The 20,074-nt window shown below is 37.3% G+C and overlaps 1 protein-coding gene across 1 annotated transcript in view; it reads right to left on the bottom strand.

Annotated features, from left to right (window-relative positions):
• CCDC171 (coiled-coil domain containing 171) overlaps positions 1-20,074 on the bottom strand; it is a 161,251-nt gene that overhangs the window by 78,015 nt on the left and 63,162 nt on the right. The window contains exons 15-20 of the mRNA XM_077790231.1: positions 18,686-18,874; positions 8,282-8,786; positions 7,402-7,518; positions 2,989-3,215; positions 2,140-2,319; positions 306-491 (exon numbers count right to left, since the gene is read on the bottom strand). Of these exons, the coding sequence (XP_077646357.1) occupies positions 306-491; positions 2,140-2,319; positions 2,989-3,215; positions 7,402-7,518; positions 8,282-8,786; positions 18,686-18,874 (1,404 nt within the window). The remainder of the gene's footprint in view (positions 1-305; positions 492-2,139; positions 2,320-2,988; positions 3,216-7,401; positions 7,519-8,281; positions 8,787-18,685; positions 18,875-20,074) is intronic.

Here is a 20,074-nt window from a genome sequence, read left to right as displayed (position 1 = left end):
ATCCCTTTACTTTTTCATTTGTTTTTCTATAAATCGCAAACACCTTGTGACAGCTATATCTGTCACTTATGTCCCCTACAAATTTCAGACACTTCACATGTATTACTGTACACCACCCAGTTTCAGGAGCAGAAAAGTGATGTTGTACCTTGAAGAATTTTGAAAGTGTTTCTGAGAACCCTAAAATGTCAATGGGTATGTAGTATGTGTGCATTTACATTTTATTTGCACAAGAACTATGACATTTGGCTTATTCACCAAAAAATAAATTTCAGGTGCCTAATTAAGAGCAATAATCATCTTACCTTTACAGATTCACTTAAGACTTGGGTTTTATCTGCTTCTTCACTGGATTGCCATTCTAGTTTATTGTTTAACTCCTGTAGCTGTTGTGCTTGTTCATTCAAAAGCAATTGTGCCTGATGCTCCCGATGTAATGCATTACTTAATTCTTCACATACACTTTCAAACCTCTCATGGGTGATTAATTTCTGATAAGAGAAATAAATTGTGCTTTATTATGTAACTATACTTACCTGTTTACATACTTGACTTCCCAAGTTCCACTTAAAGTTCCACTTTAAATTCTAAAACAAAAGCATGCTAAAGGTTTTTATTTATTTAGATTTTTTAACTCAAAGGCAGACCACCAAGCAATAACATGGCCAGACAACTTTATTCACTGTATTTTTTCAAAACAGCATTCAGGCTACAGTAAACAGTATGCATTTGCTATTCTATTTAAATTAACACCCTAGATTGCTAAGAACCAGTATTTAGAAGCAAATATGTAGATCAATTTCCCACATTTTAGTGCATATCTTGTTAATCCTTGTAAAGGTCTTCCTGAACTCTTTCTTCCTTTCAAAAAGTATTCCAGAAAGGCAAAATAGTTATTCAAGGAAAATAATTGTCAGCACTTGAATGGCAATCTAAACTGTGATAATTTCTTCCAATTTTCCCAGAACTGTAAGCAATAATGAGCAGCATGAGCAGTACTGTGAGGAGAATGAGGAAAACTAAAGATAAGCAGATATAATTTTGTCTGTTTGAGTTAAAGACCCCAATGTTTTACCAGCTAGGAACAGGAAGAAGAATGGATTTGACACTATCTGTTAAATACTCTCTGCTTGGAAGTGTCTTGATTAGGACATGCTGACAGGTCTACCACCTAGGCTTCAGTATCAGGTCACAGCTCCAGAAAACACTGCTTTTTCTGGGCCACAGCTGTTTTAGTTGTACAGTGTACCTGTTGAGCACATATGAGAATTCTTAACCACTCACTAGCTGAAATAGTTCAAACATATGTTCAATTCTGAATGCAACCTACAAGAAATAAGCATAGTAGGAAAGGTGCTTAGTGAACCTCCAGCATGCTAAGCAAGACAAGTTTCTCCAAGGGCTGCTGGCACAGTTCTGTACATATGACAGGGTTCTAACTGAGAACCCACCAAATAGCATCATCCCTCCATCACCATGGCCATTAGTCACAAAACTGTGGTTTCAAGCAGTTAAAGAACCTTTTTGTTGTGTCTTCTTATTTATGTCAGACAATGCTATTTAAAAGCTAGCGAATGCATAGTGTGTAAGTAAATCAATTAGCGACAGCTAGGAGTAACAGGAATTTGGTACACATATGCTAGCTGGAACGTAGAAGAGGGCCTTTCTCTACTTTCCATAAACTTAGTCCTTCAGAGGAACAGCCACACTAAAATTTGCATTGACTAGCTCAGGGCATAACCCAGCATCAAAGATACAGTAGATGTCTGTAATAATATTCAGCAATATCCACACAGAGTTTATACTTCTTGAAGTTCTCATGACCACACTTATTCAATACTCTTATGGCAGCTGACTTTAATCTGCTGAAGTGGGATCTATAAATGCTTTTTGGGTATATAAATCACATCAACATTTTCAACATACAGAAGAAAACCTGGTTGCTGAAGACCAAACAAATAATTTACAAGAGCACCTCATTCTACAAATCAAAAAGAAACTCTCAGCCTTTCTAAACACATCTGACTTCAAACCTTCTGGAAAATTCTTTTAACATTAGAATGATTTTATACTTATTTTTCAAAAGAACACACAAAAACATGTCTTATAAACAGTCATCTCTAAATCAAATATACTTACTTGCTTAAGCATATTTAACTGTTCTTGTAGCCTCTGTGCTTTGTCTGCTTTCTTTTTTATCTCACTGAAATTCAATTTGAATTCTGCAAGTCGTAGGCGCAGTGAGCGACGTTCCACTTCTGCTGTATGAAGTCTTTGTGTAAATTCAAATATTTGCTTTTGCAAGGATTCTATGTTTTTCTGTTAACAATCAGAAACAAATTTATGTGCTTTAACATGAGCTAGTTTATCAATAAAAGTGTCACATGTAGTACCCAAGCAAATTAAACAAAGCTCTCATTTTGTCCACCATCTCTAAGATGCACGAGAGTGCAAAAAAGTGAACCTGTTTCACCTTCATACTCTTGAGGGTAACTGAAAATTCTGTTTTCAAGGAAGTACTATTTTAATGTAAGGCCCACAATAAAAGACCAGTTATTTCAGAAGCTTTCTCTATTCCCTCTGATTATAGGGAAGAAGGCGATCTTTACTGAAAAATGGAACACAAAGCATTAGAAAACAGAAAAAAAAAGCCTCCCCAAAAAACACAACAAAAAGACAACTCCATAACATTTAGTTGAAGCCAAAAGCAAGTTAGTTCCTACAAAGCAGTACTACTTTGAAAGAACCTTAAAAACCCTTTTTCTTGGATGCATCAAATCTCTTCTTAAAATTATTTGACATAAAAGAAAAAAATATATTCATGCTCTAATGCTTCTTGTTGTTGGGAATCTAATGTCTACATAGTTGACTTCAATGTAACAATCTCATAAACTGAAACAAAATAATGGTACTATCAAGAGAGCTTCATCCTAACACTTAGACCATGAACCTACTGCTTACATGAAGTAGGACTATAATTATGCATACCATACTGGATACTCTGTCACACAATCCAGCTTCCAGGGCCTGGGTATTTATTTTATTAAGTCCATGAGCCAGGCTCTGTAGCAAGGAGTCTTTCTCCAGATCAGTAATGTACTTGCTGTGGTCTAATGGAACCGTCTCCATTATAACATTCAGCTTGTCCATAAGTTTTGAAAACGAATTCCTGGCTGCACTTAACAGTAACTTTCCAGAAACCCAGGACTTTGTACCTTTAAAAAAAAACCAAAAAACAAAGACAAACAAAACCCCCAAACAGTCAAACAAAAAACACCCTACAACAACAAAAGCCAAACCAAAACAAAGAAAAGAAGCATCAAGTATGTTTTTAGCTCCAGTTTCTTTCAGCAAAAGAAAACACAACAAACAATATCTCTAAGATACTCAATAGAAATTTTCCATTAAGGACAGGAAGATTGAGTACAAGTCTCAGAGAGAGACTTCAAGATAAATTGTGTATTTAGCTATGAAAAGTCTACTCCTATCAATTTACAAATGGGAGGGTAGAATAAGAGCCTAAAGAATAGGATTTGTCACAGACTACTTGTCCAGTTATTATCATGTTCTCCAATACCATACTTTTTAAGGCTTTCTTTAGTGTTCTAATTTTGTAATTCAGAAAACATACAAGACAGATGCAAGCAAATGGAAGTCAGGCCAAGTAAGTCAGAAGTGATAGCACATGGTAAAACACTTTCTGTAATATTTACAATGCAAATTTGTGAGGGTTTCCTATTTCTCCTCCCTCCCTTCTACAGATGTCTAAATCATTTGCTGTTGAAAATTAGTGAGGCTTGGTACCTTAATGCCATACTATTTATATTCTTAGACAAGAGAATATAATTTACCTTATTCCAAGGCAATTAAAATTTTACAGCTACAATTACGTATTTTCCCACAGGATTTTGGTAATCATCCTTCTCATATAATGGACTTAAGGCCCCAGCACACCCAACATGTCCTGCTTACTGCTAGATTCGTCAGGTCTGTAATTAATAATTGTGTTTAATGTTGATAAATAAAATTGTCAGTGCTCCTTCCACTAATTGGTATTCCAGATAACAGTTAATAGGTTTATTTATGCCTTAATAAAAGTCTTGTAATTTAGTTTTCCCTCTGCTAGGCAGGTCTTAATCTGTCATTACTTGTCTTATGATACTATCAGTGCAAGATGACAAGCATAGAAGAGCTTATTTACATTCAGTAGTACAGCAGATCTCCTGTTGCTGCAGTGAACTAAAATATTTACTTAAGAGTATAAACAGAAAAAAAATAACCCTGGCTTAAGTTAAAGAATTTCTGTTTATAGACTGTGAAGGAAAAAGTCAGAGATACAAAGCAAACAAAGCATGATTATTGATATATTTTTATTACAATTCTCGTTGTAAAGAAGTAATTTATATGTGACGTTGAGGTTTATCTGTATGCAATAAAAAAAAAAAGCACATGAAAAAATCAAATATTTTATTTTCAAAGCCATTTGCCTGCTTGGTTTTGAAATAGCATCACTACAATGATTCCAGTGCTTAACTGGAGTATCATTTTTGAGTACACACTCTCCATAACCTCAGTGACTAGTAGATTTGTCTTTTCTTCATGACTAAGATAGCACCTTTTTAGTTAAAAATCTTATGAAGCATTTTTATCTTGCACTTCAAATAACATCCTTTGCAATTTAAAGAAAATATTTTTTTCATACCCAGAAAAAACTGCTATTTCAATTCTCCAGTCAGAATGCATTCACTAGTTGAACAATTAGTTAAATTAACCTAAAATTAAAACTAGAACATTTTTATGGCCTTCCATGTAAGGTGATGCCAAAACCTTGTCAAAAACTGTCCTTTGCCGTGATTTTTGTTATATATAGAATAAATTAGCCCAATGAGCTACTGTTCCTTCACTTTTCCCAGTATTTTCACTTGCTATCTCAGGTTATGAAATTGTTTTCCTGACAGAAGCATGTATTGTTTCTTGATATGTCATTATTTCATTGAAAGATGAAAAAAAAATTCTTGTTTATTCTGTTTTGGTGAAATTGAACATCAGTCAGTAGGATTAACTTTGTACTATGCAAGACTAAAATGTTCATGTCAAACTTTTAAAGCTTTGTATACATAACAATTTGTGAAATTTGCATGGAAAACATTGGCTGTTACTGTCTCTGGTTTATGATAGTACAGATTTTGTTCAAATAAATCTAAAATCTAACCTTACAGAAAAATCCAAAACAAACTAAGAAACTCTAACACTGCAATGAACTTGCATTGAAATTGAAGAAAAAAGATCCTTCCAAGACATGCTGGGATGAGACCCAAACTAACTAACAGTATGCAGGGAAACGATCATCAATGTCAAACCAAAACCACTTATTTAAAGATTGAAAAAGGTGCCTCAAATCAGAGCACACAGGCCCATATATTCCAGTGTCATCTGAGTTTGGTTTGATTTAATTTTTTCAGCTGCCTCAAATGGTCCCAACCTAGGCATTTTTAAACATAATTTCTAAGACAATGAATCATTCCATCTTGATGATCCAGAGAGCACCTTCTTGTAGCACTCTCTCCTGTGATGTATAGTCTAATCTGGAACTGCCATTATTTAGAGATATGAAAGGATTGCCTATTTAAGAAATTCAACATAAGCTAAGTCAGTTTGAAGATTTAAGTCCTACTTAAAATATTACTTATAGAACATAATCTAATTTTCTAAGTTTGGAAACTTTCAAATATATTCCTTTACAGCCTAATTACTTTAACACTTCCAGAAATTTAATATCAAACTTTATTATTTATTACTATTTTTTGAACCAAAGATTCTTAGGAGACTTGATCTCATGAGCAATAGGATTCCAAGTAATACATGAGCAGTTAGACCTTGAGTTTCTGTGGAAATCACTTAAATAGAGATAAGACATGAAAGAATCACCAAACTGACTGTGGCCATAACATTCCCCGCATGCTTCTTCCTAATTCTCAAAATCAAGTCTGTGTTGAGTGCAGCAATATCTAGTAAATACAGACCAGCAGAATTCTCACATACTTCAAACTGCCAAAATATCATGATGTTTAGGGTATTCTAACCAGTTGCTTCAGCAGATCCATGCTGCTGCTGCATTTCTCTCATTTTGTCTTCAATTTGCTATTCCTACTGTGTGCACAGGAACACTTGCAGCATAAACCCTGTATATATTCTGAAATACAGTTCAAACTTTGCTTTGTAAGGATATAAATTTAAGGTACTGAAAACAGGATGACCAAAGCAGAGAGCTTCTGAAACTGAATCAAAACACTTGTTTCAATGTCTTCTGGTACTGGTTTGCTATTTAAGCTTCTGAGAAATGAAGCATCTTATCCCTGTCCTGCTACTTCTGTCTATTCATATAAATTATCCCTCCTTAAACATACTTCATTCTGTGACAGAAGTGTTGGTATTTTAAAACTACAAGTTACTAAAGAACTAAGGATGGCAGCAAAGCAGAGAACCAAGCAAAATCTTACATCAGTTCTCGCTGCAAATAAATTAAGGAAAACAGTTAACAGCTGGGAATCATGAGGTGATATTTCCAGAGACTGACACTACAATTTTTCATAGGCATAGTAAAGTTCTACACAAGCAAAGACTGAGAAAATTAGGAAATATAGACACAAACCTAATTAAACACAAACTTGAGAGGGAAGACTGCAGAAACATAAAATAAGGACTGCTATGCATTGTATAAACTGAAAACATTTTTTTCTCTCTCCAAAACTCTAAGATAGCAAGTAAAACACACAAATATATTATCCATGAAATTCACTGTTTTCCAGATTTGGAACTACTAAATTCATATTATATAAAACACAGTAGGAAATTATTTCCTTTCAGTCAGTAGCTGTAATGTCCCAAGTCAAAGATGCACCAGTTTTAGACCTGGCACTTAAGAAATACACAAATCAAATAAAAACAAAATTACATAGATTTTCTCTATGGAAAAATATCAGGTTGAGCTCCAGGAAAACACTTCTTTAATATTAAACCAGATGGAGAAGGTAACTAGGAACCTTGTAAGAGTTACTTAATTTAAAAGCTTAGCCTACTTTTCAGGCTAAGCTTTTAAAAACAGGTTAGCCAAATATCTATTTCTGTGGTGTAGATTATTTTTAATATCTCACAATCAAACAGGCAGAATGGTATATATGCTTTCTAAAAGCACTCTCCATCCTTCTGTTCCTATGACTCTATATACCAAAAGGATAAAGTATCACTTCACCAATTAAAGAAAATTCAATCTGTTCCATCAATACAGCTCTCAGGAGATTTGATCCAGAATAGTTTAAATAAATCCTAAAAATGGAGATGATGTAACCACCCTGATTATTTTTTAAATCTACAACTATAATAATATACTCTTAAAATTACCTGGTTTGTTAACAACATCCTGCAATTCAGTGACAGAACTGATTATTGCAGCAAGGAGGTTGGAACTAGCAAACCAGCTGAGTACTTCCACACAGTCAAGCTGTTCCTCTTCACAACCTATGGAATAGAATTGCAGTTACCAATATAACTAAATAACTTAGATAAGGCACACTACTTCCTTTTTCAGAAATTGATGAAAAGCTAGAACTGCATAAGCCACAGACTATTTTCAGGACAATTTAGACTGTATTTAATACAATTTCACTGGCACTAAACCAGAAAAATAGATTAGCATTCTAGTTTGTGAAACATTTTTTATACTATTTTTCCTTGTAGAGGGAGGCATAAGCTGGTTTTGGTAACAGAAAGAGACTAAGACGACTATGTATTTCCACTAAAGGAAATACAGAAATCTTACATTAATATTTTACCTGAATCAGTAAGATTTTTTTTTACATTTTTCAGTAGGAAATAAGTACTGCAAGTTTTTAATAAAAGAAGAGAATACATGTTCCCAAAAAATAATGTTGGTGGCAAATAATGTAGGAACATTTCAAGAAATTTATCACATAGAGCAGATGCAGTGGCACCTAGTTCCGAAATCTACAATGCAAATATTGAGGATATCAAACAATGGTGCTCATGTGTGTAGTTGCAACTTTACTTGCATTGCTAAACAGACTAAGCAATTAATTACTAATTCCTTTAAGGGGAAATACATTTATTAAGTTATCTAAAAGTTACAAATTCAGAAATTACATTTGATAAAATGTCATTAAATTTATATTTACACTCTGTTATAAATAATATTACTATATGTTATTCACTAGCCATGTCTTTTGATACAACATTTATCAAAGAAGAAAAAAAATCAGCTTACTTAACAGATTACGCTTGCCTTTGGATTCTCCTACACAAACTGGAATTCCAATGCCTTCTTTTAAGCCATTTGTCCAGGTGAAGAGGGAACTAGAAGACTGTGCTAAAACCTTAAGTCTGTTGGCTGCCAAAACTGCAATCACAGCTCTTCGGAATACATAAATTAGGCCCTGGGATTTTCTTTTCTTTAGTTTTGCTTCATCTTCAGTGTTTCCCTTATCATCAGAGAGAGCATGAACTAGGGTCCTAATCTTCTGGTTCACTAATTCATATATGTTCACTTGATCCTGGAGAAGGTCTCTTTGGGAAGACATAGCACACAGTCGGCGATACAGAGGATACAGGGCACCAGCTAATAGTGCACAGCCTGCCAGGAGTGAGGAATGCTCCTTCTGAAACTGTGTTAACATCTTTTTCACAGAAGTGTTTTCAAGAGCCAATTTCTCTTTACTTTTTTCAAGTACATAATTTTTTTCCTTATTTTTCTCTGCTGCTTCTTGGTATTCCTGGGATCAGAGGGAAAAAAAAAAAAAAAAAAAACAACAACAAAAAAAAACAAAACCAGAAGAAATATTTACGAAAAGTTTTTCTACTTAACAAAATCATTTTTACCTAGACAAAAGATAAAAGAAAATGCCTTCTTTCTTCTTCACATTCAAGTAACACACAATGAACAAATATGTTAGTAATGAAAATAAAACTATCTCCTAACAGTTAAACAACATGATACAAGAGAACAAAGAAAGTAACAAAGTATGTTACTTTCAACTTAGTAACTTACTAACAAAGTAAGTAACAAACAAAGTCTTCAGTTACAAATGGATTCCTGGCTCCTGATGATAACCCTTAGTTCTCCAATAGCCTGCACCTAGTTGTCCACAATGCAGTTTATCAGTTGACTTAACAATGATTGCTTAGTAAGCAATTACATGCTCCAATTTCAGAAAAACCATTGCTCTACAAAGAAGAAATAAAATTAGTATAAGGGAGAGGAAAAAAATAAGGAAGGCTCTGGAACATAAACATAGACAGATTGGCAGCAGCTGGAAAAGGGGAAGTAAAGGTGATCTCTTAATTACTTTGTAATCAACCCCCTACTTATATATTCACAGATTAATTAGGTCTCATACAGAACTAAGTTTTCAGAAGAACAGTGTAATACAGATGTTTTTATTCTGCCTAGTGCCATAATAGATTTTTTAAGTTGTAAAACATTTTTTTTCCTCTAAATGCCCTGAAATAGGGAAAGAGGGAGATTTAAAATAGCAAGCTGGTATAGAGAAATGAAAATGATAACAAGTCAGGAAATGCCAGGACTACAGTTAGAGGATGCAGACTGCAGTACTATAATCAAGACACTATGGTGAGAGCTCTAAGTGACCTCAGAGACTTAAACTGGGTTCATGATGCCTAAGAGTATGCTGTGATTGAAACAGTGACTAAATTTAAACAGGCTCCACTGGTATAGGGATCTAATACATTTTAGGCACTGTTGACAAAGAAGGTACTAGCTCAAGTTAAATGCTAATGCTTCAGCTACAACACATGGTCGCAAAATAGCAAACATGGATAGAATTACAAGTCCATACGATGATGAAAACTGAGGATTTTGCTAAGTTTCAGATAACTCTCTTAAAGCTACAGATAATTTTGTTGAACATAGAGTGACAGTATTCCTGTAGCAGTAGTCTAAAAAGAAGCAAACTGGTATAATCCAGCCATATTCTCCTGCATTCTATTTGTTACAGGTTCCAAACTAGTGCTGAGCAAGGCACCCTAGTTTCTTTTACCTCTTTCATTCTTCAAGTACAAAACAGAAAAAAAATACACAGCTATCCCGAGAATGAAAATAGAAGATTCCACGCTTCTATAGACATATACTCTAGTCAGTTCAAAATGTCTTTGACTAAATAAATTTTTTTTTTTTTTTTTTTTTTGGAAGGGAAAGAATTTGTAATACTATTAAAATACTTCAAGTATTACAAAAATAGAGGCCACTAAATGATTTCATTTCAAAATGCAATTTACAGGCATATGTCACTTTACTATGCTGAAATAAAGTAAGAACATGAACAATACTTTCAGTGCTACTGCATTATTTACAATGTTTGATTTTTATAGATAAAAACCCTGATAGCATGGCTGGAAGGAACTGAAAAGGTAAGCCAAATTTAGAAAACAACCTATGGTTTCTGGCCATCACAGGTGAAAGGCCAATATCAAAGTAAACAAACTGATCCCTACAGGGCTGCTGGATAGCAATACCAACATTCACTGCACTTGCTAATTAAAGTGCTTCTTTAATGCTTTTTGTGATATGGTAATATGCAAAAGTAAATAAGACAACCTCTGACTTCAGAAATGTAACTTTTTCAAGAAAATAGACCTTTCTTTTACTGGTTAATAATTTCTTTTGCTACACAGATACTGTTTCTAGAGTTTTCTTTAAAGCTTGAAAGCATGGTTCTTGAAAGAAACATAGACTTATGTTCCTAAACATTGGCAAGCTGGTTTCCTTTGGTGTTTGAGATTTGAGGGGCACCTCACTGGGTTGCAGAGCTTCATCAATTCCAAGAAACCTCAACAAAATATCAGGTGCTACTAGCAAAACTCTTTTATCCTACTTCTTGCTACCCTTAGCCTTTATTCTGGCATGGAAACAGAACTGAAAACTAGAAATATACACAGAGATTTCAAAACATTTTTTTCTTTTGGAGAGCTGAGCATAGATGGCAGTAGAAGAGACAAGACTCACCCCCACATGTACTAAAGCTGCCCCCAGGGAGGGCAGGCAAGCAGGAACACAATGAATAGAGAGGACAAGCAGCATGAAACATGAGCCAGGGCACCATCACACTGTTTTCACTCACAGGGCAAGCAAGACAGGCACTGGGGCACTGACAACCCATGCACTTAGCTCAGTTGGTAATCTTCACTCTCAGCTAAGGTGTGGTGTTTGTTTGGACAAGTTACTTCCTCTGTGCACACCAGAAAGGATGGAGCAACCCAGACAGAGTGTCCAAGAAACTGTGCAAGAGTCTGGGTCTCAGGCTGCAGGGAATGATGGAACCTGGCGCTGCTCTCAGGGCAGCAGAGACAACAGCTGTGTGATTTGTGATCAGGTGGATGACTTACAAAGCTTAATGCTGGAGCTGAGAGACAAAGTAGAAAAACAAAGAAGAATTAGGGAGTCTGAGGAAGAGACCAAGTGGTGGATCCACATTCTACCACACCTCAGAAAAATGCACTCACTGTCCACTTCACATGAAGCCATGAATCCCTCACCCTCTCACCACCAGGTAGCATGGGACCTTAGAGACAGAGGTGAATGGAAACGTCCCAGGTGCTCTTATGCAACAGGTATGGGGCCCTGGAATCTCAGAATCAAGGAAATAAGCATGTGGATGAAAGTCCCTCTAGGGTGGACCGATTATCTAGGACAAGGTAGCCTACCCCCTACATCCTGACTTCCTCAATTAAGAAAAAAAAGAACGACAGTAGTGACTCCTTTTTTAGAGAAATGAAGAGCCCAATATGCCAACCAGAATTAACCTATACAGAAGTATGTTGCCCCCATGCAGCCCAAAGAAGAGATATCACCAAGAAACTGCCAACTGATCCCTAACTACCCTATTAACTGTTTACCAGGTGGGTAGCAACAAAGTCCCAATAAAAAGGCTGTGAGTGATCAAGGGCCTCACTTCAGGGCCTTGGGATAACTGGTCAAGGGATCTGGAGCACAAGCTGTGTTCTCTTCTGTCCTTCCAGCTGCAGGGAATGATGGGGCAAAAGCCAGGAAAATCCCAGAGGAACACATGGCTTCAATGGAACACAAGGGTGGTGCTCCATCAGAATTTGTGGGGTTTTGATCATGGGTCAGTTTACATGATTCTGAGTCTGCTGACAACAAATGAGATCCTTCTAGCTCAAAGAAGTATAAGGAACATAGCAGGGTTCACTGAAAAGAGCCTAAAACTGGATTTAAAGGGGGACACGGACAAGGCCAACAGAGAAAACATGTGGGAAAGTGAGAAGTACAGTGATCACCTAAACAGCAAAAGATGCTTAAGAGGGGATGCATCCCGAGGGTACATGCATCCAAAGACATAGCCAGAAGACAAACTATGCACTCCCACTGGGATATATTGACATAATCAACTACTTCCATGGAGTGCCTGTACACCAATGCACACAAAATGGGTAACAAACAGGAGGAATTAAGAGATCTGTGTGCTGTCAAAAGACTCTGACCATTACAATTAGAGATGTGGTGGGAGAATTCACATGACTGGAATGCTGTAATAAAGGAAATGCTATTTAGGAGAGACAGACCAAGAAGGTGAGGCAGTGGAGTTGCCTCTCTTGAGGCAACACCTGGAATGTATAGATCTCTATCTTGGGGTAGATGGTGAGTGAGTCAAGAGTTTATGGGTCAGGATAAAAAGGCAGATCAGTAGGGGTGACACTTGTTGGTGTTCACTACAGGCCACCTGAGCAGCAGAAGGTGGACAAAATCTTCTACAGGCAGCACAAAGCAGCCTTAGAGTCACAGACACTGATTTTTGTGGAGGACTTTAACTACCCTGACATCTGCTGCAGAACTAGCACCATGAAACACAAACCAGCCCAGAGGGAAGTAGTGATGACAACTTCCTGCCACAGGTAGGAATATTGTGCTGCTTGACCTCAAATTAACAGAGAAGACCTTGTTGGGATGTGAAGGTTGGGAACTTCAGCATCAGGGTAGGAGGAAGCAAGTAAAATGAAAACCAAGGACTTCAGGAGAGCTAACTTTAACCTCTTTGGGGATCTTCTTGGAAGAATCATACAGGAAGAGCCCCTTAAGGGAAGAGAGGTGCAATAGAGTTGGTAGATGTTCAAGGATAAGTTTCTCCAGGCACAAGAACAAACATCCCAACGCACAAGAAGTCAGGCAAAGGGGGTAACAGACTTGCATAATCAAATGAAGAAGTGTCATTACCCAGGCAGGAAGCACACAGGAGATAGAAAAAGGGTCAGGCACTTAGAATGAAGATAGACAGGTTGTCAGAGTAAGTAGAAATAAGACAAGGAAGGTCAAGGTGCATCTGGAATTAAATGTGGCCAAGTATGTCAAGAACAACAAGGGAGGTGATCCTGCTCCTCTACTCAACCTTAGTGAGGCTACATCTGGAGTGCTTTCTCCAGTTCTGGGCTCCTCATTACAAGAAAGATATGGAGGTCCTGGCACAGGTCCAACAGGTGACAAACGGACTGGAGCATCTTTCTTAATAGAATGAAGCAGCTGGGACTATTCAGCCTCAAAAAGAAATGACAGAGAGGCAACCTCATATATATTGTCCCCTACAACATCCTTGCAGGTAAGCTCAGGAAATGTGGGTTAGATGAATGAACCTTGGGGTGAATCAAGAAGTGACAATTGCATAGCTTAGTGGGTTTGTACAGACATTGTCCTAATAGAGGAGCACAAAATCCACACGGAATAATAATTTTCAACTCTCTGGTTGATGTGGAACCTGCCAGACACTAAAACATAAAACAATGTCTGCAGCAATAGGCTGTTGTTTGCTACAAAGTTGTTTTTTTTTTTTTAAGATACTTCACATCAGTGGTGGAAACCATTCTGTGGCACAGCCCCCAAAATCTCCTCCAAGAAGAGGCACTGAAAAGGAGATATGCAGAATGTAGTCCTCATAGTTCCCTTCCCCGCTCCCCACCACACAAAAAATACGATCAGTGGACCAGAACCCAGCTAGAGGCCTGCAGTCAGTGGTGCTCCCAAGGGTCCAATCTCATTGAATTTATTTATCAGTGACCTGGAGGAAGGGATCAAATGTCCCCTCAGCAGGTTTGCTGGTGACACCAAACTGGGGGCAGTGGCTGATCCACCTGAAAGCTCTGCTGCCGTTCAGTGGGACCTTGATCAGCTGGAGGGTTGGGCAGAGAGAAACCTGATGAGGCTCAACAAGGGCAAGTGCCAGGTCTTGCACCTGGGCAGGAACAGCCCCAAGTGCCAGCACAGGCTGGGGCTGACCTCCTGCAGAGCAGCTCTGTGGAAAAGGACCTGGGACTCCTGGTGGATCACAAGCTGTCCATGAGCCATCACTGTCCCCACGGCCAGGAGGGCCAATGTCATCCTGGAGTGCCCTGGGAAGAGTGTGGCCAGCAGGTCGAGGGAGGTGATCCTCCCCCTCTACTGAGCCCTGGTGAGGCCACAGCTGGAGTGCTGTGTCCAGTTCTGGGCTCCCCAGCATGAGAGAGACAAGGAGCTACTGGAGAGGGTCCAGTGGAGAGCCACGAGGATGATCAGGGGTCTGGAGCTTCCCTCTCATGAGGAGAGACTGTGGGAGCTGGGACTGTTTGGTCTGGAAAAGACTGAGAAGAGATCTTATCAACACACAAAAACATCTCAAAGGCAGGGGTCAGGAGGATGGTGCCAGACTTCATTCAATGGAGTGATCCAGCACTGATGCTGGATGAGAAGCAATGGCCAAAGACTAAGGCACAAGAAGTTCTACCTCAACATGAGGAAAAACTTCCTTACACCAAGGGTAGCAAAGTACTGGAACAGGCTACCCATAGAGATCATGGAGTCTCCTTCTCTGGAGACACACTAAAACCTCCTTGATGCATTCTGGTGTAACCTGCCTTAGGTGACTTTGCCTTGGCAGGTGGGTTGGACTAGATGGTCTCCAGAGGTCTCTTCCAAACCTAACAATTCTGTGATTCTCATCAGTATCTGCAAGTACCTAAAGAAAGGGCGTCAGTTGATGGATCCAGGCTCTGCTCAGTGATGCCAAGAAACAGGACAAAAGTCAATGAGCATAAAATGACATACAAAAGTTCCACCTGAACAAGAGGAGAAATTTCTTTTCTGTGCAGTGACCAATTGCCCAAAGAGGTTGTAAACTCTCCCTCACTGGGGATATTTAGGAACAATCTGGACACAATTCTGTCCAATGTGCTCTAGGACAAACCCCTTGAGCAGGGGGTTTGCACCAGATGACCCACTGTGGTCCCTTCCACCCTGACCCATTCTGTGATTCTGTGAGTCAGTGATTCTGTGTAGTTCAGCTGTTTTATTTATCCAAATATATATATATATATATATGTACAGCTATGCCTATAAACAACATCAACTGTCCTGTCCTCCCTTTGCTGTGTTTTAAGTACATGGGCCAGACATGCCTACCAAAGACACCTGGTAGGTCAGAACCAGTACAGTTGCACACATTTCTCTTCCTCCCTTTGTACCGATTATAGTGATTTTTCATATAATTACAATATATCCCATGCTTTATCTAATTTACCTGCCTTGGTGTAAAAGGACTCCAACAAAGGGAAAAGAAAAACAACGCTTTTTTTTTCTTCCCAGGGGACTTTTTCCTTTTCCTGCTTAGCAAACCTTTGATTTTTCTGTTGAAATTGACATTTTAAAGTAGTTACAGTATTTTTCTCTTACAATATGTTTCTGCATATCAGAGCAAAACCCTTCTATTTTAAGCAGTTGACACAAAAAATGAGGACAGATTTATAAATGTCTATATAATAAACAACAACAACTGGTAGTTAAAATTCAGAGGAAATTTCCTATGAGACTATAAATAATAAATAATTTGTGAGGCTAAGGAAAACGGATAGTAACATTTTCAAAATGGCACACTATCAAATCAAGAGGACTAGACTCCTGCAACAAAAGGCAAAGAAAAAGGATATGCATTTTAAGCTCCATTGACTCTCCAAACATGGAGACCACTGACAAAGAGTGGTATCTACAGAGTGGCTTGTTTATTGCTGATCTGTGATAAGGCTACTCTGGGAATTTCTGTCCTTTAGAAAAACAGTGAAAGTGTTTCTGATTACATCATCCATCTGACCTACAGTACCAGCTGTGAAGTAGTACCTATTTACATTCAGAGATCCTATTGTGGAACCAGGGACCATGAACCATACTGGCTAGGGACAGAATCAGTAGCAGGTGTCACTGCCACTAAAACCTCCAGATTTTGCAGTGTTTTAATTATAAGGAGACCATTCTAAAAAGCCCCATCTACTGCAGTTCTAATAAAGTAAAACAATAATTTTCAAGATACATTGCTTATACTGCTGTGCAATTAGAGGTCTCTGTTAACTCCTGAGAGTGTGAACTGACACTCTATGGTTTGCTTTCACAGACATGTCAACAATTTGAAAAACTAAAGAGTCTCAACACAGGACCTCTGAGGAGAAAATATCTAGAAGCAGTCATGGAAGACTGGTTGAAGACAAAGCTGCAAATAAAAGGAAGCATCCTGTGATACACCATTAGGTTGGTGCAGGACAGCAAAAATCACTCATCTTGCCTTTTCAGAATGGAATTAAACCCTACAAGGGGTTATTTCACTAAAGTGCTTGTAATTAAGACTCAGATCTTTGGATGGAGAATGTAGCAAATTGCTACAGTTTCCTTGTAGTGCTAGAATAAGTGTCCTAGAGTGAGGAGACCCCCAGCTGTACAATGAAATACTGGCAAATTATATTCCACTTGTAGCGATTATATGTTTCCTATAAAACTTAATGAAAAAAGGTTGCTAAAATAATTAAATTTAAATATTGCATTCTGCATCTTTATGTAATCGCTGGCAATCAGTAAACCTTAAAGATCCTTTGAAGATATTCTGTAACTTGTGGCACATTTTCCCTTGTTTCCTTTGGAAATAAGGCTATGATATTCTGTCCGTACAACTCTGATCAAACAAAGCACTGATCTTATAGACAAATATGGCTAACTGGCTCAAAATGCAATAGGTAAAATACAGTTAAGCCAGGAAAAATGGGCAATCAGGACTACGACAGCCCTAACAATAGACATTTATGGACTCTATGGATGGCAGAAAAGGAAAGGCTTAATTTGGCATTTGCAAATTGAAAGTCATTCACAAATTAGAAATCAAGAAGAAATTAGACTGTCTTCTTGAGAGCTTGACACTTAATAGTAAGGAAGGCAAACTGGAACACAAGATGGAAAAGAGATTGTTGAATCATTTAAGTGTATACAGACATTGCACTACCAAGATTACAAAACTACCAGCTTGTACTCCAACATTACAAAGCCTTTGTTAGAAAACATGCCCAGATGTTTTCTAAGGGAAAACATTCCCCTTTTAGCAATTCAGTAGTCCTGTACAGCAAGCTGACAGATGAGGTTTTTTTCCAAAAAACATGCCTAATGTGCACTCCACAAAAGAGACAGATTATCAGTACGTGCTTTACATGCTATCTATACAATTCAGCTGCAGAGGCTGGGAGGTTTAACACCATCCCAAAGAACAGTGCAGTAGTGCAGAGCACCTATTTTTCACAATACACTAGAGTTTTTAAAGACATGAGCCATCATCCATAGGAGGAAGAAATCTAAATTGCGTAACTCCACTATTGCTTTAGGAAGGAAATGTAAGTTTTAAAATTAAAATTAAGCTTCCTTATTCCACCCTTCTTTTTGTTGGTACATGGAAGCCATAAGCTGAAACTACAGGATGTTGGGGAAATTAAATATAAATCTGGATGCCACTCCACTTATTCCACTTATAGTGATGTTTTTAGCCTTTTCAATATCCAACAAAAAATGTAAATATCAAGTAAAAAAAAATCTAAAAAATTCTAACTCAATCCTAAGAATTCACCATAAATTGCTCTGTAAAAAGAATACTTCATAGATATATTTTTCATCACACAAAGACTTCCAAGACTAAAATCTGCATCAAATATAGCATTCTTCAGATGACGTAATCACAGGTGGCAGTCGTAAGTAACAAGGCATACCTTATTTCCTCAATTTCACAACACTTTTAATTGAAACACATGTAAATGAATGTGGTGAATGTGATGGAAAAGATGGTGAATGGTGGTTGTAGAATAATAGTGAACATTTCAAATTGCAAATAACTTGACTAACATTCAGTACCAACAGTTTTACACTTTTGACCCACTGCTCACTGTATCATCTGTGTAACAGCATCCTCTAATTCTGTTGAAATCTACCACTTCTAATTGGTTTTTAGGGTCAGAATGTATATATCTAAATTTATCCCCAGATGAGACCATTTTACTGTATCTCTATACAGTCTTTGCAAAGCATGAACTGAAAAAACCACTGCTGCCCTATATAATTCTTAAATCAAGCAAATTCAATCTTACAGCCTTAACATTCTCAAAACAATCAGTAGCAACTGTAAGCCGAATTAGGCAATTCACTTCCAGAATGTTTTAATAAAGACATATATTGCTTATTATAAATTCAGTCAGTACTAGCATGGAGTTTGCAGGTATTTTTAATTTTAAACTACCTTAAACTTGTTAGGGGGTCAAACTACAGAAATAATCCATTAAATATTTACAAGAAAAAAAAAAATCAGAAGCACCATACCTGTGCCCTTGCATGAACTTCCCCAAGGAGGCCTGAGTACTGCTGTTCCAGATACTTTTTTTCATTCTGCCAACAGCTTGCCTGTGCTTTCATTTGCTCAGCCATTTTGTTAAAAGCATCTTCCTGGCTCTGCTGAAGCTCCTTCATAGTATTGGACTTGTTTTTACAAACATATTCCAGGTGAGATATCTGTGTGACAAGCATTTAAAAATAAATTCTTTTACTTCTCTAAACACCTTTTTACTTTATGGTGCATATCAGTTTAACCACAGAAAATCCTGGCATAAAATCTAAACTGTAATTCCTTCAATATATTAATTAAAACTAAGTCTTTCATGACAGATTATTTACTTGAGTTGTGCAACAAAATGAGCAAAAAATTAGATTCAGTATTGCCATTGTTGTACCATATTGCAGATATTTGTTGCTTTCTTTGTTGAAAACCTGAACTGGACACTTCTCCTATGTTTTGGTTTTTTTTACACGAGCATTAAATCTTGTGTTGGCAAAGTACTAATCTAAGTATACCAGTACATTAGCAGTTTGCAAGAATTGCAAGTAATATGTAAAAAAACAGTCCTTAATTTAATTTCTGTTTTAGTGGAAAACCAAAACATTCCAGATACTATTAAGCATTAAAAGAATTTCAGGACATTTTAGCATACAGAAGTTTTTTTCAACAAGTACACATGGATTCACTCTGTGGATAACTTAGGAGCTCCCATGCAAACTAAATGGAGGAATGAATCAAAGTAACAATAATCTTTAAATCCACACACCTGCAATTAATTATGAGAGAGTATCAGCAAACTACTTTTCAAATATGTCACATAGAAATGCAAGAGGAAAATTTTGTTCCCAAGAAACCGGGTACAACACAAGTACTGTTCAAAATCCCTGAAAAGCTGGTAGGTATCTAAAAAAAGTCCTAGAGCCCTCACAGTCAATATCAACAACCATACTAAATTAAAAAGCAAGTAACATTATGACACAACATCCCCAAACACTGCCAATAATGTTCACTCCCTTCTCTTCCACTCCTTTTCCTCCTTTACTTCAAAAGTAAAACAGAAAAGTACATCAAATGTTCATTATACAGATTTTATTCTACCCCTTTGGTAAGGGAGTAGGTCCAACTGACTGCTGGGATATTCATTAAATGATGGGCAGAGTTAAAACAATTCACTGAAACCAGTCCTGCATCTTACTCAGACCAGAAGAGTGGTCACTCCTGAAGATGTAAAATCTTCAAAAGAAGATTATGAACCTTACTATGTCTCAAAAAATGTCAACACAGACAAGTTACGGAGTTGCTGTACTAGTCTTAGGACCGACCTGATCAATGGAGCCAGAAAATGAACTGAAATTCTAAAGACTGTCATATGTTAG

The sequence above is a fragment of the Lonchura striata genome, chromosome Z (genome assembly GCF_046129695.1).
Source record: "Lonchura striata isolate bLonStr1 chromosome Z, bLonStr1.mat, whole genome shotgun sequence".
NCBI classification, from domain to species: domain Eukaryota; kingdom Metazoa; phylum Chordata; class Aves; order Passeriformes; family Estrildidae; genus Lonchura; species Lonchura striata.
This window is presented reverse-complemented; position numbering and strand designations above follow the sequence as displayed.